Genomic DNA, 26,530 nt, shown 5'->3' on the forward strand with positions numbered 1-26,530 from the left:
AGAAATGCGGTTAATTTCGTACTGCTTACACTGAAGGTCTGGTCTGTGAATTAACCGATTACCAGCCACGCCCTCCTTACACACTAATGTCAAATGAAAATGTTCTCCCTTATGTCAAGGGTCAACGTCATGTCCCAGTATTAACGTCATTTTTAAACAAAACGTCACCTGTGACAAATGACTATGAAAACGTAAAATAAAAACATCGTTGATGATTTGAATGGGTGCAATAAGAAAAACCTGAATTTTTCTTATTTTCATGGTAAATAAATTGGGAAGCAATGAATTTTTTAGGGAAAAAACCCGAAAAGAGGAATTGTAGGAACGCGATTTATTTTTTTTTAATTAATAGGAATCATGTGTTTTATGTGTACAAATTTTCAAAATGGTATTTGGTAAATTTTGTGAGTTATGAACATTGTGTCAAATATTTAGAAAAAAATCAATTTTTTCAAAAAATATTTTTTTTTCAAAATCTGGAACGAATTTTGAAAAACACTGAAATAGGTGTCCAATGAAATTGTCCAGAGATTATGTGTACAAGTTTTCAAAATTGCATCTAGTCAATTTTTTGAATTATAAACATAGTGTCGGATAATTAAAGGAAAAAATCATTATTTTCGAAAAAAAATTTTTTTTTCAAAATTTTGTACGAATTTGGAAAAACGCTGAAATAGGTGTCCAACCAAATTGTCCAAGGAATGTGTGTACAAATTTTCAAAATTGCATCTGGTCAATTTTTTGGGTTATCAACATTGTGTCGAATAATTAGAAAGAAAAAATCAATTTTTTCAAAAAATATTTTTTTTTTCAAAATCTTGTACGAATTTTGAAAAACACTGAAATAGGTGTCCAATGAAATTGTCCAGAGAATATGTGTACAAGTTTTCAAAATTGCATCTAGTCAATTTTTTGAATTATGAACATAGTGTCGGATAATTAAAGGAAAAAATCATTATTTTCGAAAAAAAATTTTTTTTCCAAAATTTTGTACGAATTTGGAAAAACGCTGAAATAGGTGTCCAACCAAATTGTCCAGAGAATATGTGCACTAGTTTTCAAAACTGTATCTAGTCAATTTTTTGAATTATGAACATAGTGTCGGATAATTAAAGGAAAAAATCATTATTTTCGAAAAAAAAATTTTTTTCCAAAATTTTGTACGAATTTGGAAAAACGCTGAAATAGGTGTCCAACCAAATTGTCCAAGGAATGTGTGTACAAATTTTCAAAATTGCATCTGGTCAATTTTTTGAGTTATCAACATTGTGTCGAATAATTAGAAAGAAAAAATCAATTTTTTCAAAAAATATTTTTTTTTTAAAATCTTGTACGAATCTGGAAAAACACTGAAATAGGTGTCCAATGAAATTGTCCAGAGAATATGTGTACAAGTTTTCAAAACTGCATCTAGTCAATTTTTTGAGTTATAAACATTGTGTCGAATAATTAGAAAGAAAAAATCAATTTTTTCAAAAAATATTTTTTTTTCAAAATCTTGTAAGAATTTTGAAAAACACTGAAATAGGTGTCCAACCAAATTGTCCAGAGAATATGTGCACTAGTTTTCAAAACTGTATCTAGTCAATTTTTTGAATTATAAACATAGTGTCGGATAATTAAAGGAAAAAATCATTATTTTCGAAAAAAAATTTTTTTTCCAAAATTTTGTACGAATTTGAAAAAACGCTGAAATAGGTGTCCAACCAAATTATCCAAGGAATGTGTGTACAAATTTTCAAAATTGCATCTGGTCAATTTTTTGAGTTATAAACATAGTGTCGGATAATTAAAGGAAAAAATCATTATTTTCGAAAAAAATTTTTTTTTTCGAAATTTTGTACGAATTTGGAAAAACGCTGAAATAGGTGTCCAACCAAATTGTTCAGAGAATACGTGTACAAATTTTCAAAAATGCATCAGAGATATAAGGAGACACATCAAACACTTAAAAAAAAAACTAGGAGTACCTGGACAAGACTACCCATTTTCTGAGAAAAATTGTACAGAATTTTTGTGCTGAAAATTCAATTTCCTTTAAAAGCGCCTCGAAAACATATTTTCTGACAAAATCCAGTGTGGTCCGGACCTTGGACCATTCAATCCTCTTCCTGATTATTTATTTAATGCAACTCTGACGCATTTACCCGAAAACAAACGCTCAAATTTACGTAATTGGCCCCTCGACGGGGTCAGGATTATTTATAAACAATCTCGGTTTCATATGTAAATAATCAAATAGTAACTGAGATAGGAGGGCGCACTTTTACCATCAGGTAATCAGGGTTTACCCAATTAATTAGGCTCCTTTAACCGTTAAAAACTGGTTCGTCGATAAGCGGTTTTTCTATTAGCACTTATCGTTGCCTCGGGGTTCACTTCAGTAAATAAGAAAAGTGTAATTTCTTAATTTTACACGCATTAAAGGTCAATAACTCAACTTACTTTTCTCACTGTCGTCGTACATCTCCGTTCTGGAATCCTCCATCATGATCATCCCTCTTCCTCTCCCTCCCCCACCTCCTCCTCCTCCACCACGATCCGTACACTTCCCGGTTCGTTTACTTGCCCCGTTGGTACCCAACATCTGCGCAAGCGTAGAACCTCCCCCATGGTGATTCTTCTCGTTCTGGTTCCACATCAGATCGCCCAGTAATGGAAGATCATCAGATAAATTCATCGGGATGTACGGTGCCTTCATCACCAGGTCAGTTTCGTCTTCCACTTGGAGGGACATGAACGTGGACATCTCTTCGTCGAGGAGTGAGGAGTTTGGGCTACACAGGGAGGGTATGCTACAGTCCGAGCTCTGGAAGTGAGATATTTCGTTATTCAGTGGTTTTGACGCAACAAGTTGCGTTGCGCAACTCAGCAGTATAAATTCAAGCTTTAGAGCAGTAAGATGATGCGCAACACAGAAGAGAAGAAATTCAAGTTTTAGAGCCCGTTGAAACTTTTGTTTTATTAATGCAACATTTGTGTGCCTTGTCGCACAATGTGCTCATGAAAAATATTGATTAAGTCTTATTAGTACAAAATTCACGTTACATGTCCCCACCGTCATCACGTTCTTGTAGCGCAACATACTAAAGAAAGTGTAAGTTGTGTACGCCAAAGCGCTTGAAATTTTTTTTTTATTAATGCAACATTTGTGTGTATTGTCGCGCAACAAATGAACATGTTTTCATGAAAAATAATGATAAACCTTACTAGTTCAAAATGTATGTTACATGTGCCAGTTTTTGTAGTGCAACAAACTAAACCAAGCTGAATTTGTGTACTTCTAAGCGTTTGAGACTTTGAAACATTTTTCTCTTATTAATAAGAAAATCTTGTTGCGCAACAGATAAAAAACCCTTAAAACCTTTGTTTCTTACATTTTCGTTGTTTGTTGCATAATAAATGTAAATAAATTCATACTTTAGAGACGCTCAAGCAACATTTTCTTGATTGGTTTAAGGTTTGTGCAATTTCTGTTTAAAAATTTTTTTTTAAATTACAATATTTGTATGACATGTCGCGTCTTTTGTTGCATAACAAATAACATTAGAGTTATGCCTCAAAGGCTCCTGAAACATTATTTTCCTTTACTAACTTGTTACATTGTTTATTGCACAACAGACGAAAGTGTAGTCGTAAGAAGTCTTGCTGAAATCTTACTAATGTAATACTACTACGTTACATGTCCCTTTTTCTTGTTGCGCAACAAATAATGAAGTTTAAGAGACCCTTGAAACCTTTTTTGTCTTTTAGTACTACTACCTTAAATGTCCCTTTTCTTGTTGCGCAACAAATTAAAGCAAGCTTAAATTGCGTCTCTTCGAGAACTTGACACTGTCGAAACATTTTCTTCTAATTAAAAAATTTAATTCGTGCACCTTTAAGTCAATCATTTCCTTACTAAAATATTTGTGTAATTTTATTGCGCAACAAATAAAAATGAGGTTTCAAAAAAATATAATTTTTTCTTTATTTATTTTCATGAAAAGTTTACGTGATATTTTCCTTTTTCTTGTTGCGCAACAAATTAAAGCAAGTTTAAGTTGCGTCCCTCCGAGAACTTGACACTGTTGAAACATTTTCTTCTAATTAAGAAAAAAATTAAATTCGTGCACCTTTAAGTCAATCATTTCCTTACTAAAATTTTTGTGTGATTTTATTGCGCAACAAATAAAAATGGGGTTTCAAAAAGTTCCAGGCTTTAGAGATCCTTAGCAATATTTTCTTTGCTAGTTCATGATTTGTGCAATTTTCGTTAAAGTTGTGCAACAAATGAAAAATGATTCAAGCTTTAATTAAAGACCCTTGAAACATTATTAATAACATGTTTAAGGAACAATTTCCATAGTCTGTTGCGCAACAGATAAAAAGAAAATAAAGTTGCTTATGTCCAAGAAATAAAGCAAAAAAGCAAGCAAACCCTTGAAAATTTTCTTCCCTTATTAAGAAAGAATTAAGAGTGTTTTGTTGCGCAACAAATCCGAATAAACTTAAACTGTAGAGACCCTTAAAACTTTTTCTGTTTGGATTTTTCCTTGTTTCTTGTGTAACAAATGTAATTATACTTAAGAGCTTTCAGGTTTGTGTAAGCAACATTAGAGTTGCGCAACAGATGAAAACCAATTCAGTCTTCAATACATTTTTTCCCGCGATATATATATTGTTTCACTTATTAATGCCATGCACGTGAAACTTTTCGTTCAATGCTGCGCAACCAAAAATTAAAAAAAAAAGTCTTTATAAGACCCTTGACTTAATGTATTGTTGATTCCGTATTAATGCCATTTTTGTGTAGCCTATACTGTGCCATGTTGCGCAACAGGGAAAGTGATTCATGCTTTACAAGCTCTTGAAACAATAATTTCCTTTTTAAATCTATTTTTGTGTAATTTTATTGTGTTTTAAAATTACACAAAAATTTACAACAAATTTACGTGATATTTTCCTTTTTCTTGTTGCGCAACAGATTTAGAGAAGTTAAAATTGCGTATGTTTGTAACGATTTTTTTCTTTTAATAATAAAAAATTAACGCAATGTTCGGATGCTTTTGTTGCGCAACAAATAGAGGAGAAATGAACTTTAAGGCACCCTTGAAACCTTTTTTCCTCTTCACATTTTTCGTTGTTTATTGCTTAACAGAAGTAAATAAATCCCATCTTTAGAGACCCTTGTCGCAATATTTTCATTACTGGTTCAAGGTTTGTGCAATTTTCAGTTGCGCAACAAATGAGAAGTGACTCAAGCTTTAAATAAAGGCCCCTAAAACAATATTAATGTCATGTTTAATCAATAAATTTAATGTTGCGCAACAGATAAAAAGAAGTTAAAGTTGCTTATGGTCAAGCAAATTTCGTCTTTTATTAATAAAGAATTAAGAGCGCCTTTAAGTCAATCATTTCCTTACTAAAATTTTTGTGTAATTTTATTGCGCAACAAATAAAAATGGGGTTTCAAAAAGTTCCAGGCTTTAGAGATCGTTAGCAATATTCTCTTTACTAGTTCAAGAGTTGTGCAATTTTCGTTTAAGTTGTGCAACAAATGAAAAATGATTCAAGCTTTAATTAAAGACCCTTGAAACATTATTAATAACATGTTTAAGCAACAATTTCCATAGTCTGTTGCGCAACAGATAAAAAAAAAATAAAGTTGCTTATGTCCAAGCAATAGAGCAAAAAAGCAAGCAAACCCTTGAAAATTTTCTTCCCTTATTAAGAAAGAATTAAGAGTGTATTGTTGCGCAACAAATCCGAATAAACTTAAACTGTAGAGATCCGTAAAACTTTTTCTGTTTGGATTTTTCTTTGTTTCTTGTGTAACAGATGTAATTATACTTAAGAGCTTTTAGGTTTGTGCAAGCAACATTAGAGTTGCGCAACAGAGGAAAACCAAGTCAGTTTTCAATACATTTTTTCCCGCGATATATATATTGTTTCACTTATTAATACCATGCACGTGAAAATTTTCGTTCAATGCTGCGCAACCAAAAAATTAAAAAAAAAATCTTTATAAGACCCTTGACTTAATGTATTGTTGATTCCGTATTAATGCCATTTTGTGTAGCCTATACTGTGCCATGTTGCGCAACAGGGAAAGTGATTCATGCTTTACAAGCTCTTGAAACAATAATTTCCTTTTTAAATCTATTTTTGTGTAATTTTATTGGGCAACAAATAAAAATGAGGTTTCAACAAATAAAATTTTTTTGTTTAATTATTTTTATAAAAAATTTACGTGATATTTTTCTTTTTCTTGTTGCGCAACAAATAGAGGAGAAATGAACTTTAAGGCACCCTTGAAACCTTTTTTCCTCTTCACATTTTTCGTTGTTTATTGCTTAACAGAAGTAAATAAATCCCATCTTTAGAGACCCTTGTCGCAATATTTTCATTACTGGTTCAAGGTTTGTGCAATTTTCAGTTGCGCAACAAATGAGAAGTAACTCAAGCTTTAAATGAAGGCCCCTAAAACAATATTAATGGCATGTTTAAGCAATAAATTTAATATTGCGCAACAGATAAAAGGAAGTTAAAGTTGCTTATGGTTAAGCAAATGCCGTCTTTTATTAATAAAGAATTAAGAGCGTCTTGTTGCGCAACAACTACGAATAAATTTAAACTTTAAGGACCCTTAAAACTGTCGCTGTCTTCATTTTTCCTTGTTTGTTCCGTAACATATTTGCAAACATTTAAAGTTGCGAGACGCTTAAGCAATATTTTCTTAACTGGTTCAAAATTTGTGCAATTTCCGTTCAAACATTTTTTTATTCTTACAATATTTGTATGACATGTCGCGTCTTTTGTTGCATAACAAATAACATTAGAGTTATGCCTCAAAGGCTCCTGAAACATTATTTTCCTTTACTAATTTGTTACATTGTTTATTGCGCAACAGACGAAAGTGTAGTCGTAAGAAGTCTTGCTGAAATCTTACTAATGTAATACTACTACGTTACATGTCCCTTTTTCTTGTTGCGCAACAAATAATGAAGTTTAAGAGACCCTTGAAACCTTTTTTGTCTTTTAGTACTACTACCTTAAATGTCCCTTTTCTTGTTGCGCAACAAATTAAAGCAAGCTTAAATTGCGTCTCTTCGAGAACTTGACACTGTCGAAACATTTTCTTCTAATTAAAAAATTTAATTCGTGCACCTTTAAGTCAATCATTTCCTTACTAAAATATTTGTGTAATTTTATTGCGCAACAAATAAAAATGAGGTTTCAAAAAAATATAATTTTTTCTTTATTTATTTTCATGAAAAGTTTACGTGATATTTTCCTTTTTCTTGTTGCGCAACAAATTAAAGCAAGATTAAGTTGCGTCCCTTCGAGAACTTGACACTGTCGAAACATTTTCTTCTAATTAAAAAATTTAATTCGTGCACCTTTAAGTCAATCATTTCCTTACTAAAATTTTTGTGTAATTTTATTGCGCAACAAATAAAAATGGGGTTTCAAAAAGTTCCAGGCTTTAGAGATCCTTAGCAATATTTTCTTTACTAGTTCAAGATTTGTGCAATTTTCGTTAAAGTTGTGCAACAAATGAGAACTGATTTAAGCTTTAATTAAAGACCCTTGAAACATTATTAATAACATGTTTAAGCAACAATTTCCATAGTCTGTTGCGCAACAGTTAAAAAGAAAATAAAGTTACTTATGTCGAAGCAATAGAGCAAAAAAGCAAGCAAACCCTTGAAAATTGTCTTCCCTTATTAAGAAAGAATTAAGAGTGTTTTGTTGCGCAACAAATCTGAATAAACTTAAACTGTAGAGATCCGTAAAACTTTTTCTGTTTGGATTTTTCTTTGTTTCTTGTGTAACAGATGTAATTATACTTAAGAGCTTTTAGGTTTGTGCAAGCAACATTAGAGTTGCGCAACAGATGAAAATCAATTCAGTCTTCAATACATTTTTTCCCGCGATATATATATTGTTTCACTTATTAATACCATGCACGTGAAACTTTTCGTTCAATGCTGCGCAACCAAAAAATTTAAAAAAAAAACTTTATAAGACCCTTGACTTAATGTATTGTTGATTCCGTATTAATGCCATTTTGTGTAGCCTATACTGTGCCATGTTGCGCAACAGGGAAAGTGATTCATGCTTTACAAGCTCTTGAAACAATAATTGCCTTTTTAAATCTATTTTTGTGTAATTTTATTGTGTTTTAAAATTACACAAAAATTTACAACAAATTTACGTGATATTTTCCTTTTTCTTGTTGCGCAACAGATTTAGAGAAGTTAAAATTGCGTATGTTTGTAACGATTTTTTTCTTTTAATAATAAAAAATTAACGCAATGTTCGGATGCTTTTGTTGCGCAACAAATAGAGGAGAAATGAACTTTAAGGCACCCTTGAAACCTTTTTTCCTCTTCACATTTTTCGTTGTTTATTGCTTAACAGAAGTAAATAAATCCCATCTTTAGAGACCCTTATCGCAATATTTTCATTACTGGTTCAAGGTTTGTGCAATTTTCAGTTGCGCAACAAATGAGAAGTGACTCAAGCTTTAAATAAAGGCCCCTAAAACAATATTAATGTCATGCTTAATCAATAAATTTAATGTTGCGCAACAGATAAAAAGAAGTTAAAGTTGCTTATGGTCAAGCAAATTTCGTCTTTTATTAATAAAGAATTAAGAGCGTCTTGTTGCGCAACAACTACGAATAAATTTAAACTTTAAGGACCCTTAAAACTGTTGCTGTCTTCATTTTTCCTTGTTTGCTGCGTAACATATTTGCAAACCTTTAAAGTTGCGAGACGCTTAAGCAATATTTTTTTACTGGTTCAAGATTTATGAAATTTCTATTAAAGTTTTACAACAAATAGAATAAGATTTCTGCTTTCAAGGCTTCTGAAAACACTGTTTGCTTTATTAAGTGTAATTAATAAAAAATTTACATAAAATGTTTCATTTCTTGTTGCGCAACAAACTAAAGGAAATTTAAGGTGCCTAGTGATTAAGACCCTTGATACATTTTTCCCTAACAATATAAAATACACGGTGTCATGTTGCGCAACAAATACCCATGAAATTAAGCTTTAAAGGGGCTTAAAACCTTTCTTTTTTATTTGTCGTTATTTTTTGCATAACAGATATAAAAAAAGCTTTAAAGGCGTTTAGAAAAATATTTTCTTTACTTGCTCAAAGATTGTGCCATTTCGGCTAAAGTTGCGCAATAAATTAAAAAAAAAATAGGTTTTAAAGGACGTTGAATTTTTTTTTGATTAATGCAACATGTCGCATCTCTTGTTGCGCAACAGTCATGCTTTAACGGTTCCAAAAACACTATTTTTTTAAAATAATTAATGACACAATTTTCTCTTAACGGCATCATATTTGCGCAACAAAAGTTGCGTCTTGTTACGCGTTAAAGGCCGTTGTAATATTGTTTCTCTTATAAATGCCATGCCTGAGTGGCATATTCATGATGTTGTGCAACACTTGACAATAAATGAAAGGTTTATAGATGAGCTTAATTGAAGTTTGAGAGACCGTTAAAATATTTTTTTTATATTATTGTAACATTTGTGTGACGCAACGTGGGTCTTGTCGCGCAACAAATTTACATCTACAATTTTGCACTCTATGACTTCGTTGTTTAAATTGATAGAAATTGAGAAATTTTAAAATTAGTCAAGGCATGTCAGAATTAAGCATTCTTGCCTAATATTGACTTTTTCGTAAAAATGCTTAGTTTTACCAGAAAAATGCTTAGGAGCATTCTTGTAAAACAAGACCTAATGTACAAGTTTGCACTCTATGATTTTTTTGTTTAACTTGATAGAAATTGAGAAATATTAAAATTAGCCAAGCATATCAGAATTAAGCATTCCATACCAATTTTGACTTTTTCGCCAAAGTATTCAGATTTACATTTATCTCTCGAAAATGTTGCGCATCAGACACTAAAAGAGTAAATCTCTTAAGACCTTCGCCGTCTCTCTTATTAATGACATGCCTGTGCAATATTCGAGTAGAATAATATTTTCCGCACGATAGCCGCGCCTTGCCGTGCAACACATTTATATGACTTAATGTCCCAAGTGTTGCAGGTTAAAATCTTTGTTGTGTGTTTGTTGCGCAACAAATATCTAGTAATAAAATATCATCTTTGGACCTACCTTGGACATGTTATTAGGTGAGAGGAGTTGTGGAGAGGAGTCTCTGTACTCCCTATAAGACATATAAGGGTCAGAGGGATCCTCTGCGCCCAAGAACGAGCCCAGACTGTTATCCTTGAGGAGGATGTCATCCAGAAACATGTCGGAATAAATTGGCAATTGATCGTCCAACGGGATACAAGCGTCGCCCGCAGCTGGAGCTAAACAATTGAGATCCTCCGGGTCCTCTTTAAGCACTGAAAAAATCGAAATTGAAGATTCAATCAATATGTCACTCCTTTAGATCTACCTTGGAAGTCCATAAGCATCATCTTAAGGCGCGTTTAAAATGCAACGAACCATTCGGTAATTCGACGGAAAACTAATCAAGTGAGCACCCGCACGAATTTATTTATAAAGTAAGCGTTGTACCTTATCAGTGGTCAGTACCGTCGTACGTTATACTTAATAATAAAATGTTATTTATGAACCGTAGATAACCCGGGTTAACCTTAAATTTCTTTTTTGAAAATTCACCCATTTTTTGCCCAACAGAAGTAGTTTGAAGGCGTGTTTTTTGAGTGCACACGAGATGAAGCACTGCTTTTCTTATCGCGGAAAATTTATTGCGTACAAAATGATATCAAAAGAAACGTATGAGAACTAATGGAATATGTACAATTATTTACACAAGCGCTCGGACTATTGAGCTCCGCCCCTTTGACCAATAAGGTCCGCCCATCGAGACATGTGCATTCGCAGCTCGCTTTAGTCCGGTAGCCTATGTCCGGTAAATATAATTTGTTAGGATTGCAGAAAGAACTATTAGATTATGTTAAAAATATTAGGAAAAATTGCTATATCTACTTCCACAGGTGCTATTACTACTATAATTCATCAATAAATAATTCATCATTGGTTAGTCCTCTTTGCGGCTATTATGCTGCGCATGTACCGCAATCTTAGTCCAAGGATATATTGACAAAAAACTGTTTATATTCAAAACGGTACGAAATTATTTTAAGCGACAACGATTGTTTAACCCACTGATCGTATCCGTTACGTAACTGTTGAAGGTCGACATAATTAATTATAATCAGGCGATTTCGTGTAGTTTTTAACTATAAGGAACCGTTTAATTCTGGTTTATTAACTGTAGTAATTTTTATTGCTGTAGTGCGTTAAGTATATCGAGTTTTTTTTAAGAGATATTTGTTGCGCAACAGCTTTTATTATCAATATAGTCCGCCAAGAAAATGATGCATTGACTGTTCCTTAATGCATCACAGGGTTTCACCTAAGGATTTAGAAGTAAAGAGGAAAATATGCCATTTTTTTATTTTGATGAATGAGATAAAAAAATAGAAGCGACATTTATCGCCTAAAATGGTTTGTACAAGGAAAATTTTAGTGTATGAATAACAGACGTACAATGTAAAAGAACTAAAATCGACGTTTATTGCGATACATGCCTTTAACTAGTAAAATTTTAGTCCGATAGTAGAAAACAGAATATTTTAAAAAAATTCTTATAAGATATAAAAAATATTTGTTGCGTAACAAATAACTTCTAATCTAATTTAAATAACAAAGTAATAGATGCGACATTTGTTGCAATACATCGTTTCTTACTAGCAACATTTCAGGCGCATTGCAAAATTGTAATTTGTTGCGCAACATTATAGTACAGAATCGAAAGTTTATTTAAAAATCTCAATTTTTAATCAAGTCGAAAAAAACCGCTTGCAAGCAAGACAACACTTAAAAATAGATGTCGCACACTAGTTGTTAGCGACAAAAAATATCTTTTTATTAAATTTAAAAAAGAAGCAACATTTATTACGCAACGCGACTTTTAATAGTAAAGTTTTAGTCCGAGGAAGAAACATAAAATTAAAAAATATCGCAATTTGCTGCGCAACACTATAGTCTTGGGGCGAGAGCTTAATCGAAAATGTCTTTAGTACATAACAGAGCAACTAGATATTTATATAGCGCAACATATTACTAGTAAAATTTTAGTCCGAGAATAGAAGGCAGAATATTTAAAATTTCTGAACTTTTCAAATGTATAGCAAAATTATCAATTGTTGCGCAACATTGTAGTTCGGGGACGAGAAGATAAAAAATTACCAAAATCCAAATTACTAATTTTTACTAGTAGATAAAATTTTACAAACGCAGTGCAAAATAGTCATTTGTTGCGCAGCATTATGTCAAGGGACAAGGGCTCTAAAAATCTCACTTTAAATAGCGATAATGTTGCGCAACAAATAACCATTGTTTTCAAAAAATTGAGATATTGTTTTTTTTTTTACTAAAATTTTACCATGTTGCGCAAAAACAGTTGCGTAAAAATTAAAAGTTATTTTTAACCTTATTAATCGAAATAATAAAAAAGGCCTATTTTCACTAAATCACTAGTTACCCTGCCTCCGAATTATAATGTTGCGCAACAATGATTGAATTTAAATATATTAAATTCAAATAAAAAAAACACTCAAGCGACATTTATCGCGCAGCATGGCTTTTACTATCAAAAATTTTAGCCTGTAGGTAAGACAAAGTAAATAAAATATCCGTATTTCAAATTAATCGTAAAATTATCATATAGAAGCGCCGGTTATTGCGCAACATGGTATTTATTAGTAACATTTTAATCTTAGGTTAAAAAACAAAGTTTCAAATTTTTTAAATGCATTTCAAAATTTACATTTGTTGCGCAACATTTAGTTTGAAGCAAAAGCCTATTTAAAAATCACAATGTTTGAAGTCGAAATAATCACCTGCACGGACCATAAAGTTCAAAAATAAATGTCGCTAAAATCAATTGGCCAAAAATTGTTGCGCAACAGCGTTTATTACCTAGTTAATGGAAAAATAGGCGTTCTTTTAGTTTGGAGAATAAGATACAAAATAACTTATAATTTGATTTAAAAGAAATAAAAAATAGAAGCGACATTTATTGCACAACATGGTTTTTACTACAAGTTGAAAAAACCGTTTGCAAAGATGATAAAATTCAAGAACAGATGACGCTGTCCCAAAGGTAAATTTGACGAATTTTGTTGCGCAACAGCGTTTATCATCTCGTAAAAAGGAAAATAGAATTTATTTATTTGATATGAAATAAAATAAAAAATTAGGCAAGTATTTGATAGTAAAGCCAAAAAAAATTCAGTCAGCCAGTTTAAAAGTTCTTATAGAAAAAATATATATAAAATTTAAAAAATCTCAAATTAATCGTAAATCATTAATTAATCATTTCAATCGATCATTTGTTGCGCAACATGATAGTCCGGGGGCAGGGGCCTATGGAAAAAATCTCACTTTTAAATAATTTCTAAATAAAAAAAAGCCACTTGCAAAGACGATAAAACCGAAAAACAAATATTCCTAAAGCATCGTTTCGAGGGCGAAATTTGTTGCGCAACAGCGGGACCTTGGCCCAATGAAAAATTAGAAATTCACGCGATTTCGTCGCGAACCTTCGTAAATCATTTCAATCATTTGATATCAATGATTTCAATCAATTATTTGTTGCGCAACATTATAGTCCGGGGGGCGAAGGCCTATAAAAAATCTCACTTTAAAATGATTTCTAATTAAAAAAGCCACTTGCAAAAACGATAAAACTGAAAAGGAAATATTCCTAAAGCATTGTTAAGAGGGTGAAATTTGTTGCGCAACAGCCCCTACCTTGGCCCAATGAAAAATTATAAATTCACGCGATTTAGTCGCGTAGTTTCGTAAATCATTTGATATCAATGATTTTAATCAAATATTTGTTGCGTAACATGATAGTCCGGGGGCGGAGTCCTATGGAAAAATCACACTTTTAAATGATTTCTAAGTAAAAAAAAAAAAACCACTTGCAAAGACGATAAATCTGAAAAACAAATATCCCTATAGTATTGTTAAGAGGGTGAAATTTGTTGCGCAACAGCCCCTATCTTGGCCCACTGAAACATTAGAATTTCACGCGATTTTTTTGTTAGTAAGTTTCGTCGAAGATAATCGCCTGGAGTTTAAAATTAAATGAAAAAATCAGTTTGTTTTGCAAACGCGGCATTCAAAATAGATTTTCGATTATGTAAAATTTAAAACGGTTGGCCGGGGACCAAAAGACGCCCCAAAGGTTCACGAACGTCTATTTCGCGATTTACGCAATAATATAACGACAGGTCGCCTTGTTGCGCAACCCGCCTAAAGGTAAACACACACACCAGAATATTTTTTCCCAATTATATTATACCTCCCAGGACAATAAATTATTTGTCGCCTATAGGGACAAACTGCATGTGTGACAAATAGGCGGTTAAGGAATAAATTTAAATAAAAACTGGCTGAGATAGAATATTTCACGTGAGTGCAAAATGTTTTCAAGGTAAAAACGCATCTTATGTTTAAATATTTAACCATATTACGTGGGTACCCTAAATAATAATAGAAAAATGATTAGGGAGCAATTGGTTTTTTTTATTATTAATTCATCCTTGACGGTATTATTGTTTAGGCCAATTGTGCCAATTTAAAGGATGTCGCCTTTGAAAAAAAAACACGAAAATAGACTCTCATTATTATTACAACATAAAACGTTGGCGACGTTTCAATCTACGTCAAATCATAACATGGATGCAGTAAATAAAATATCCAGTTGTCAATACACGATGCTTGGGAAGAAAATGCGTTTTTAACGATATGACCCAAACAAGGAATGTCACTTATCCAGATCATGTGAAATGGGTTTGAGAGAAAAATAAAAATCGCTCGTAATCGTGCAACCTAACGGTATTTTCTAAATAAATAACCCAAGGTCCACAAACCCAGCTGATTAGTAAACATTTGTGTCAATCGCGGTTTATGATGCAAATCTGCCCGATCCGAATATATATCGGCGAATTTAAATTCGCTATAAACAGAAGGCGAATAGCATTTTTATTATTAAATTCTTTAACAATGTCGCCTATTTATAATAATAAATAATCTCTATCAGGCATTTCTTGATTTATTCTTGCATTAACCCAACAATTGATAAACAGTTATATACTTGATGATTAAAATCGTAACGTGAAGTCCCGGACTAAAGTGCGTTAAGGCAATAATCAGATGTGAAGGACACAGAGGAGCCAATGGGAGGACGTTATTCGTTTAGGGGGGGAGGAGCCTTGTAGTCCGGGCGTTTGTATTAAAAAAAGAGTACTAAGTATCCAGTTAAATTGTCCTAGGAATTTGTGTCAAAACATTATTTTTACTGGTTTTTGTGATATGGACATTTTGAGAAAAAAAAATTATTTTGTTCTCTACATTTGTCAAAAAACGCTAAGAGAGGTGAATTGTTTTTGGTAAATGTATAAAAATTTTCAGAATTTTATTGAGTTATGGGCATTTTGTCACATTTTTGAAAAAAAAAATCGATTTTTCGAAATAGTTTTTTTTCTCAAAACCTTGACCATTTTTTTTTTTAAATAACGAAACATGTGTCCAATTATACAAATTCACATCCAATTATTCAGAAATTTTTCTTTTAACGTTAAAAAGTGTGTAGTTAAATTATTCCAGAAATTTGTATTGAAATGAGCATTTGCATTATAATGAGTTCTCCAGATTCTTAAATTCGCTATCAGATATTGCAAATATATCTTTTCCTATAAGGCCAATTAAAGCTAAAAAACAAAAGCCCTGGTCCTCCAAAGGTCTTCGTGTATCGGCAAAAAACATGCGCTCACTTTCCTACCTAAAAAAGTTCTCAGAATCTATTGCTTTTCATAATTACGTCAAGCAGTATAGGAAAACTTATCTTAAAACAATTAAGGCTGCAAAAGAAATCTATTACAGTGGGAGGCTGGCAAAATCTGCCAATGTAGCTAAAGAAACATGGTCTATTGTTAACGAACTAAGAAATAAGTCTACCTCAACTAGCACTATATCTCTACATCACCCGAGGACCTAAACAATTACTTTGTAAACGTGGCAAAAAATCTAATGGCCACCATAACAGCTTCTGATGATCCTCTGTCATATCTCTTTAATGAAAATTTGCACATTTTCTTTTTTATCATTTACAGAACTTCAAAATACAATTAACGAAATAAAAAACAAATCATCAGCTGGTACAGATGGGCTTACTCATAAAATGTTTTCAAATATGCCTGATTGTACTCTAATCCATTTAGTAGACCTAGTCAACATGTCATTTCAAAATGGGGTCTTTCCAAACTGCCTTAAAACTGCAATAATCATTCCATTACATAAAGGAGGAGATAAATATCAAACCTCAAACTATCGTCCAATTGCACTTTTTCCAACCCTCTCAAAGATCATAGAACGCCTGGCTAAAAAAAGGTTTTTGTCATTTTTGTTTAAATATCTTAACCCCTTATCAGTTCGGATTTCTAAGCAAAAAATGCACCAACGATGCTATGTTCTCCCTATTTAACAGCGTTTATTCAAATATCAACAAAAATTACTTAACAGCAACAATTTTCTGTGACTTTTCAAAGGCTTTCGATTGCGTAAACCACATTATTTTAATTAACAAATTGCAGCACTATGGATTCAGAGGTATATCCCTTCAATGGTTTAAGTCATATTTGTGCAACAGAAGTCAACTTGTAAAGGTCGATACGTCAAGATCTCCTTGTAAACCAATTGAATGTGGGGTACCTCAAGGTTCCGTTTTGGGTCCTATGCTCTTTCTGCTGTTTATAAATGACCTGGCCAGCCTGAACATAAGCGGAAAAATCTGTCTTTTTTGCTGATGATACTAGCTTCACTTGGAGCAATCCGAATGCAATGGCACTACATACAACAATTTCCAACGACTTGGTCTTCATTAAATCGTGGTGCGATTCCAATCTTTTATGCCTAAATCTCTCAAAAACTAAAGTCTTATCATATAAAACGACCATTCCTCCATTTATTCTAAACAATACCAGTTTGGAAGAACTGCAAAAGAGAGCGCTTCGCTACTTATTAGGACTTGATAGTAGAGCTCACTGCCAAGTAAATTTTATAAAATATAAGATCCTAACTCTTTCCTCGTTATTTATATTTGAATCTATCTGCTTGTCGCAGATTCCAGAAAGACCATCCCACAGCTATTCATTAAGGAACGTTGATCATAATCTTCATCTGCCAATTCCACGGTCGGAATTAGTAAAGATGCTATACTTTATGCAGCAATAAAAATGCCCAACCATCTGCCTTCCGTAATAAAATCGATGACTACTTTTAGTTGTTTTCGCAATGCCCTAAAATCTTTACTACTGCAAAAAGCCCTATATATAGTAGAAGACTTTTTTAATATTTCCTTTTAAAGCACACACACTGGCGTTATTAGCTACCTATTTATTTGCAAAATGTTTGCCTGCTTTTTATTGTACGTTTTTTTTTTGAGACTAAGGTTTTTGACAATTTTATACATTTAATTGTGTGTATATTTGTATATAAAAATTATTTTATTTATGTATTTCGACCAAATTGTACAATTTGATAATTTGTACCGTATTTTTGTTTAGTTAAAAAAATAAAAATATAAACAAATAAACACAAAAAAAATACTCAGGCAAAATACACACAAAGTAAATAGGTACATGTGTATTTTGTCTGAGTATTTTTTTAATGTTTATTTGTTTGTATTTGTATTTTTTTTTCCTTTAGCTTTGTCGATAAAATGTAAATTTTCTGACAATAAAGCATTTGATTTGATTTGATTATTAAAATTTTTAATTCTTTCTAGTTTTTGTGTTATAGACATTTTGTACATTTTTGAAATAAAAAATCGACTCCTTTAAAAAGTGTTTTTTTTTCTCAAAACTCTTTTAATTTTTTACAAAACACTGAAATATATCCTTGGAATATGTGCAGCAATTTACAGAGCTTTATGTCTACCTACTGGTTTTTAAGATATGGGCCTTTTGCGAAATTTTGAAAAAAATCAGAAAAATAATTCTTCTATATTTTTTGAAAAAACAGTAAAATAAATACCGTTATTTATTATGCCACTGTGACATTTTCATAGGTAAGTAATTTACACAATAAAAATATTTAAAATTATTAAATTCCACGAACATAAATTATATTAAATGAAAGATATTAACTGTCCATTAGAATATAAAATAAAATATAGGGTGTTCTATTTTTAAAAACAAATGACTTTTTGCCGTTTAACTAAATAAAAAATGTTTATTTAATTTTCGACGGCCCTGTATAATATCGAGGGTATGCGACGTTAATCAAGATTACGCCTCTTTAAGCGATGTTTAAAATTTGGGCATTTTAGGAACTTAAATAGCTGAGAAATAAACAGTTAAATTATCTTATTGTTTATATTTATTTATAAAGTCGTTTATATTTTCCTACATCTAACATTTCAATAATTTTTTACCAAAAAACTTTCGTTTGTAGAGGTTTGAATTCATCGTGAGTCGATTTAGGTATTCATTGTTAATATCTGGACAAAAAATTATTAAAATCCCTTGGGAATTTCAGGAGATACGGGCATTATATTGATTAAATAACAGGGAGCGCGCACTATAAATTGGTCGTCGACATATGCTGCGTTCTCGAACTTGGTTGCTGGATATTGATCGGACGCTACCTTCACACACATTGAAGACTTGACATATTGAAGAGTTTCGCATAGCAATGTTTTGAAAATGACGTAATTTAGTAAGAAGTTTTTTTTTTAAGTTTCTATTATCATAGGGTCTTAAATTGCTCAACCACCGTGTTAGCTCTCGAGTCAAAATCAAAAAAACTTTCATAAAAATCAAGAAAAACCCGGTCGGTCCTCACTTTCAACTATACCTTTTACCGCGGAACTCGACACTAAATTCAGATAATCTTAATACCTAATTAAAAAAATTGCTTTAAAAATCAAGAAAAAAGTCGTAGCATTTTAAACTCGCCAAGAAAAAAAAAAGGATCGTTACTCACTTGTTGCTCCGGGTTCCTCCTCCGATAGAATCAGAAAGCCCTGGTTCATATCCTCGGTTTTGGGTGCGAAAATGGTGTCCGTGGTCCTCCTGGTGCCGCCTACGGAGGCCTCCTGATGCGCCCCCTTGTGAGGAGGAGGAGGCGCGTAACCGCCAAAGAACTTGGCGGTAACCGAGATCGGTCGAGACACCGACTTTTTAATATCGCTTTTACTACTAACCACCACTTTTTCGGTAATTTTTTTACTACTATTGTTATTACTATCGTTGACGACAGGGGTTTTGGTGCTTATAGTGGTGTCCTCCACTAAAATCACCGGCGGATCCGCACTATTAATAATGACACTCTTGGTGGCTATTATGGGTTTAGCGTGGACTAATTGATGGGCAGCGTAGATTTCATCTTTGCATTCGACACCACTGAAATGGGTACTTTTACGACACTGAGAACATTTTACAAGGTGGGCAAGAACCCGATCGAACTGAATATTTGTTGCGTTTGATGGCACCGTGACAACGCGATGATAATACGCGAACGCTACTCACTTAAGTCGGTTTGTTTGTTACTGAGCCGGGTCTGAACGAACGAACGAACACATAGGAGCGGATGAGTCTTTGCGGAATATTGTCGCGTGGTTTTTTCCCCACCAATGAATGACGCGAGGTTGTTGCGACGTTGTCGTTGATAAAATTTTTGAAAATATTGAGACATTTTTAAAGTGCCTTATCATAGGCCCTTGAACAAATCAAGGTAATTCTGCAGTTTAGCGGCTTTTGTTAAAACTAACGAAAAATGGTCGGGTTTTTTGCAAAATGGGTGGATTTGGATATATATTTTTCACTAAGAGTGGCGGAAAGCCAAATTTTATTATGGGACATGAATAGAGTAACGTCATTAGAATAACCCTGTATTTGATTAGTTTTGACAACAAATAGGTTACAACTAAGGTGAGGTTAGGTGTTGTGTTGCCAGTTCTGTCGTCTACTGCGTTAAATTTTTAACCGAAAACTTGACATTAATTATCTAAAAATAACCTTCAAATCAGCGTTTTAATAAAAAATTTACAGCTCGCAGCAGAAATGAGATAATGGAATGAATCAAAAATCGAAATGTTTAGAATACATCAAAAATTACAAGAAACAGTATGTAAACAGAATTATCCACCTTAATTTTCCTACAGGGTCTTTTGAAATTACGAGAAAAAACAACAGTTTGTGTTACTCCTGTATAATATAGCCTAATCGAAAAATGCTACTTTACAAAATAATTTTAAAAAATAACAACAAATGTATCTAAAAACTGATGGCAAAATCGTGAGAATCTGATAAAAAATAAACAATTTATAAAACATCAAACTTGGTCAATATTTCAGGGTGGCGGAATTTTGTGCCGGCGAGTATATTAATTTTCAAACCGACAGTGACATTGGAAAATGGAGATTCTTTACAAGTGCAACCATGGAAATAGAAACAATTAGCAGTGTTTATAACATTATTTTAATCCTCGATTTTACCTTAATTTGTAAATAGACGTACTTATTTGTTTTCTTGTTATTTAAATGTAAATATTTCGGAAACAGTCGAGTTTTGAGATAAAGTGTGTCATACGAAACTTGCTTGGAATTTCGCCTATATTTCATAAATGCAATAAAAAATATAGCATTCCTTTTAAAAATATGACCGATGACGTCATATCTTTTTTTTGTTCCACCCTGTATACAAAATTTATGTAAATTAATAATGCGCAACTTAAAATAAAAATCGACGGGTCCCGAGCGTTTTCTCAAAAAATCATGTCTCTAATTTTTATCGAATTTATGCGGAACTAGGCGGTCACTGTATAATACTATGTAAGTGATATATGTTTATATACAGGGTATCCCATTAGTGCGATAACGGACGATAGCTCCTTATACAGTGATAAAAAAAAAAACATTTTTCATACAAAGTTACTTTACTGTCTAAGGTGCATAACATAAAAATATTTTTGGATATACAGGGTGATTCATAAATGTGATATGATACACAACTTTTTTAATTTAAATGGAACACCCTATATTTTATTGCATTTTCGGATTGCTTTAAAAATTCTACATACCTTTTATCAAGCATCGTCTATACCAAAACTTACCCGTTTGTGAGATATTTAATATTTTATCAAAAAATCGACGTTTGCACGTCTCCACAAAAACAAAAATAATTCACTTATTTGGTATCCTACAAGCCAAATCTTTTGTAGGTTGTTAGTGCATACTTATACTTACTTTATGGTCCTATGAGAATTTGATAATATTCTACAGGGTGTTCGCAATACTCTATCCAAAACCAAAAAATGTAAACAACCATATCTTATTTTTTTCAAATAGAATGACCCATATTTTTTTATCTTAAAATGTTCACAATGTGATAAATTTTCTTTTTTGTTAAGCATATCCTATACCTATCTGTAATAGTTATCGAGTTTTTTACACTTTTTCTTAATTTCGCCCTTAAAATCCATAATAGTCGCGTTTCAATTTAAAAGAAGTTTGCTTAGTTGGCCATGGAAATAACAATTGCACAAAAGTCAAGCAATTACTTTGACAGAAGATTTAGTGTTGTCAGTTTAACATAAAGCGAAACATTTTTGCATTAAAAATGAATTTTTCGAAAGAGGATATTGTGAAAATGATTTACTGTTTCAACTGTTTGGATGCAATTGAGGTAACTTTACTGTTTATTGGCAAGCACAGTTAGATAATTCAAAAATCCACTGTTAACAGAAAAATTTTGTTTAAAATTTACCAAATAATAAAATCTTAAAACTAATCGAAAAATCAACAAAAAAATATTCCTTAACAACAACAAATGACTAAACCAAAAAGGTATGTACATTAAACTATAAATAATGTTCTACATGTCCACCCTGGTGTTGATCACACAAACGAATTCGTTTAACAAAAGAACTGCTTACTTTTTGTAACATTTCTCTAGTTACTTCTTGAAAAACATTCCGAATTCTTTGCTTCATGTCGTGGTAACAAGCCTTTGATAAACCCGATTTTTCACAAACCCCCACAAGAAAAAATCGAGTTTTGTAAGGTCAGGAGATCTGGCCGGCCAAGCAACTGGCAACCTCTCCTGCCAATCCATTTATTTCGAAAATGGTCATTTAGATGGGCCCTCACAACACGGCTAAAATGAGGAGGCGCTCCATCTAATTGTAGCCACATTCGTCTTACTGTTTGTAACGGTAAATCATCCAGCTCTTCTTCGAATTCATTTTGCAAAAAATTTAGAAAGTTCTGACCGTTCACTGCCCCATCAAAGAAATATGGTCCAAGAAGCTTTGTCCCAATTATACCAGCCCATATATTAAGAGACCATCTATGTTGATGATCCAGTGGTATCACATGCCTTGAATTTACATCGTTGTAATAATGGAAGTTGTGTAGGTTTACAAATTCATTTTTATGGAATGTCGCTTCATCAGTGAACAACACAAAGTCAAAAAAGTCCTGTTGCAGTTGGATTTGATGCGAAGCCCAGCGGCAAAAGTTTCGGCGATTAGCAAAATCTTGATCGCTTAATTCTTGTACAGGGTGAGTTTTTCAAAGCGCGGAGTAGTATTATGCATTGATGATATTATTTATCGATGACGTGCTCCTGGACTATTATTTGGTTAAGCATTCTTCACATTTTAAAAATATTTTGGACTATACAGGGTGTTCCGAAAAAGCAGGGCACTACAAAAGTTAATTTTTTTTAAATGGAACACCCTGTATTGCAAAACATTTTTGAATTCTTTGCGTAATTACCAATCTTTTTTGATAATGGTTTAATATGCCAAAAATTAATAGTTTAGGAGATAAATCAAATTTTGTTAAAAATTTAGAATTTGCACGCATCTCTTTAATATTAAGATTTAGCACCTAAATTTTGAATACAGACTTAATTTTTATCATCAGAAGTAAAATAAAGTTACTTTGATATGCGTGCTATGTAAAATTATTTATTTTGTTATACAGGGTGTTTTTTTTGAAAGGCCAAACTTGCCCAACTTTAAATATAAAAATCTCTCTTATTTTAAATGAAACACCCTGTATATTTTCATTTGGTCCCTAGGGCTTGCATAACAAGCATTTCATTTTGTGGATTTGCCCCTGTTTTTTGTCTTTGTGACATTTCATAATTTAAATTTCCAGTTCTTTCAAATCTCTCCTTTAGTCTTTCAAATGCCAATCGATTTGGATGTCGTACCGCATCCGGATATCTCTGTACATAAACTCTGCTTGCCTGTAAACAATTTTTCTCACTTGCACCCAAACAGTAAATCATTTGCACCATATCCTCTTTCGAAAAATTAATTTTTAATGCATAAATGTTTCGCTTTAGTGATAAACTGACAACACTAAATCTTCTGTCAAAGTAATTGCTTGATTTTTGTGCAATTGTTATTTCCATGGCCAACTAAGCAAACTTAAATTAAAACGCGAATAATGTGGATTTTAAGGGCGAAATTAGGAAAAAGTGTAAAAAACTCGTTAACTATTACAGATAGGTATAGGACATGCTTAACAAAAAAGAAAGCTTATTACATTGTGAACATTTTAAGATAAAAAAATATGGGTCATTCCATTTGAAAAAAATAGGATATGGTTGTTTACATTTTTTGGTTTTGGATAGAGTATTGCGAACACCCTGTAGAATATTATCAAATTCTCATAGGACCATAAAGTAAGTGTAAGTATGCACTAACAACTTACAAAAAATTTGGCTTGTAGGATCCCAAATGAGTGAATTATTTTTGTTTTTGTGGAGACGTGCAAACGTCGATTTTTTGATGAAATATCAAATATTTCACAAACGGGTAAGTTTTGGTATAGACGATGCTTGATAAAAGGTATAGTTGGATCAATGGATCTTTGCGTTCACGTCACTAAACTATCATTCAACTCAACACAATTGTTTCTCTTCCGCTCTCTTTCTAATTTAGACAAATCAAATGAGAAAGAACACAGAACGTAAGTCTTCAAAATACTCGACCTACGGTCGGCGCAACAGTTATGAGTTAGACAGGGACAAACATCCGATCGCATGTCTATGATAAACTTTCAACATCATTGGCTCCCCGTCGGGTTGTAAAATCGATTATTTCCTTCCAGGAGGGTGCCCGTTTTCGCAAAAATGTACTAAATATAATAAATTTTTTATATAGAAGTATACTGATATAATATACCGGGTGGCGCATCGAAAACGAAACAGAGCCAATTACGGGCAGTCCATTAACTTTAAAAAAAAAACGCTCGGACCCGCCGATTTTATTTTCGAGCGGGACACTTAATAATCACAAAATCACTTTCCCACCTACAAGTGGGGGTGGCACTACCTCTAAAATCTTAAATGGGAAGGGGGGTCGAGTGATACCTCATTGGAAAAGTCTTTTAATTCTCTTTACAAGGGTACTTGGTTTGACGCAATTTAAGTAAGTACTTTTTAAAATTTTCGCATTTAAACCTTAAAAGGTAATTTTCAATATTTTTTACTTTATCATAGACTACTAAAGGTACTTTTAAGAAAAACAATGCCAGGCAGTAGGACAAAACCATCAAGTATTATGAAATTATGAGACAAAAAATTAGATCGTATATTACAGAATATTTTGACTTTAAGTCGAGTCATTCAAAAAATTATCGCAAAAATAGATTTAAAAAGAATTTGCTTAAATGTTAGCTTATAATAAATGTTCAAAATGGCCACCTCCATTCTCCATACAATAAAAAAGATTTTGCTCAAAGCGTTGTCGCACGTTCTGCAATACTTCAGGCGTGATTTGAAGACACTCATTTACAATTCTGCCTTGTAAATCTTCTAACGAAGTGGGTTCAGTCGCATAAACCTTGCTTTTTAAGTGACCCCAAAGAAAAAAGTCTAGAGGTGATAAATCTGGCGATCGTGGAGGGCATTCAATAGCACATAATTATTTAAAAAGAAAAATTTGAATGGAGGTACAAATGTTTTTTGTTTTTTGTCGATAACTTGTTTTTAGAAATAGGACTGCAATAAAGTAAATAATAAAGGTTTTGTTTAAAACGCTCATGAAAACATTATAATTATGTCTTAAACCTTTATACAAAGTGTTAAAGCTTTTCATGAGCTTTAAAGGAATAAAGTTCATGGAAATTTATTGTTATATAATATGTATACTGTCCATTTTCGATGAAAATCTTTCTTTATTAAAAAATTGTTATTAATATTTTATTGTGAAGTAAAAAAAAAACTTATGATAACTTTTATGAGGTCCTAAAAGACACTGTGTATGAAGTACCTTATGTCAAAAACTTGGAATTAAAAATAAATATGTATCTCAAAAAATTCTATGAAGTATCTATTGCATTTATAAGTAGAAAAGACGTGAGTAATTTAAAGAAATATTCTACCAGTAATAAAGGTTGCAGCAGGTTGAAATAGACAGCAAATAGCTATAAATAAATTAGCTGCCCTAAAAGTGACAATATACTAAAAACAAATTTCAAAGAATCGCAGATTTCATCTCTGGCGAAAATCGCCGCCACGGAAATTGGGCATAAAAACCTATTATTTTTTTTAAGTTTAAAAATTAAATGCCGCCGCCACTGATGCTGGTTTGACAACTGATTGATTCATATAAACATCCACCTTGAAACGTGATGACGTAAACGCAAAGATCCACTGATCCAACTATATGCAGAATTTTTAAAGCAATCCAAAAATGCAATAGAATATAGGGTGTTCCATTTAAATTAAAAAAGTTTTGTATCATATCACATTTATGAATCACCCTGTATATCCAAACATATTTTTATGTTATGCACCTTAGACAGTAAAGTAACTTTGTATGAAAAATGTTTTTTTTTTTTTATCACTGTATAAGGAGCTATCCTCCGTTATCGCACTAATGGGACACCCTGTATATACTAGAAAGTTGTTTTCATTTTCAAAGAGTTTATTTTGTTTTATAGAAGGATATTTTGTTTCTTTAGATAATACTCTGCTATGGAATTTTTAAAATCTGTTTAATTTTTCTTTAAGAAACAGATACAAGTAAAGTCCAGTGCACCGATATATTAGAATGGTCACCCGTCAAAACACCATCATTCCACCTGCCAAACAATGTCATCCACCTTCTATTTACATTGTTTGAGAAGTAAAATGCTGGTGTTTTGACGGGTGACCATTCTAATATATCGTTGCACTGGACTATACATATTAAATAAGGATAATTCATCCTCTATTAGTCTATTGAATCTATCTAATTAGGGTAGTTCAGTGCTAACAAAATACTTTAAAAAAGATTAATTCTAATTTATATAATGTCTGTTATAATAAATTATTGTATATTATGTATATCATTTTAAGTTAAGATATAATTTATCGGCGCTCTAGTTAGCATATATTAGTTCTAAGACGTTGACAAGTGAAAAGTTAAGGAATATGGACATTATGTACCTAATTTGATTTAGTAA

General features: G+C 32.1%; 1 protein-coding gene across 2 annotated transcripts in view; it reads right to left on the reverse strand.

The window, feature by feature from the left end:
* Nucleotides 1-26,530, reverse strand: part of LOC126743287 (protein similar) — a 99,191-nt gene that overhangs the window by 9,672 nt on the left and 62,989 nt on the right. For both annotated transcript variants that reach the window (XM_050450318.1, XM_050450316.1), the window contains exons 8-10: nucleotides 19,048-19,466; nucleotides 10,129-10,364; nucleotides 2,446-2,809 (exon numbers count right to left, since the gene is read on the reverse strand). In XM_050450318.1, coding sequence (XP_050306275.1) covers nucleotides 2,446-2,809; nucleotides 10,129-10,364; nucleotides 19,048-19,466 — 1,019 coding nt within the window. The remainder of the gene's footprint in view (nucleotides 1-2,445; nucleotides 2,810-10,128; nucleotides 10,365-19,047; nucleotides 19,467-26,530) is intronic.

Source organism: Anthonomus grandis, chromosome 12, assembly GCF_022605725.1.
Source record: "Anthonomus grandis grandis chromosome 12, icAntGran1.3, whole genome shotgun sequence".
NCBI classification, from domain to species: Eukaryota; Metazoa; Arthropoda; class Insecta; order Coleoptera; family Curculionidae; genus Anthonomus; species Anthonomus grandis.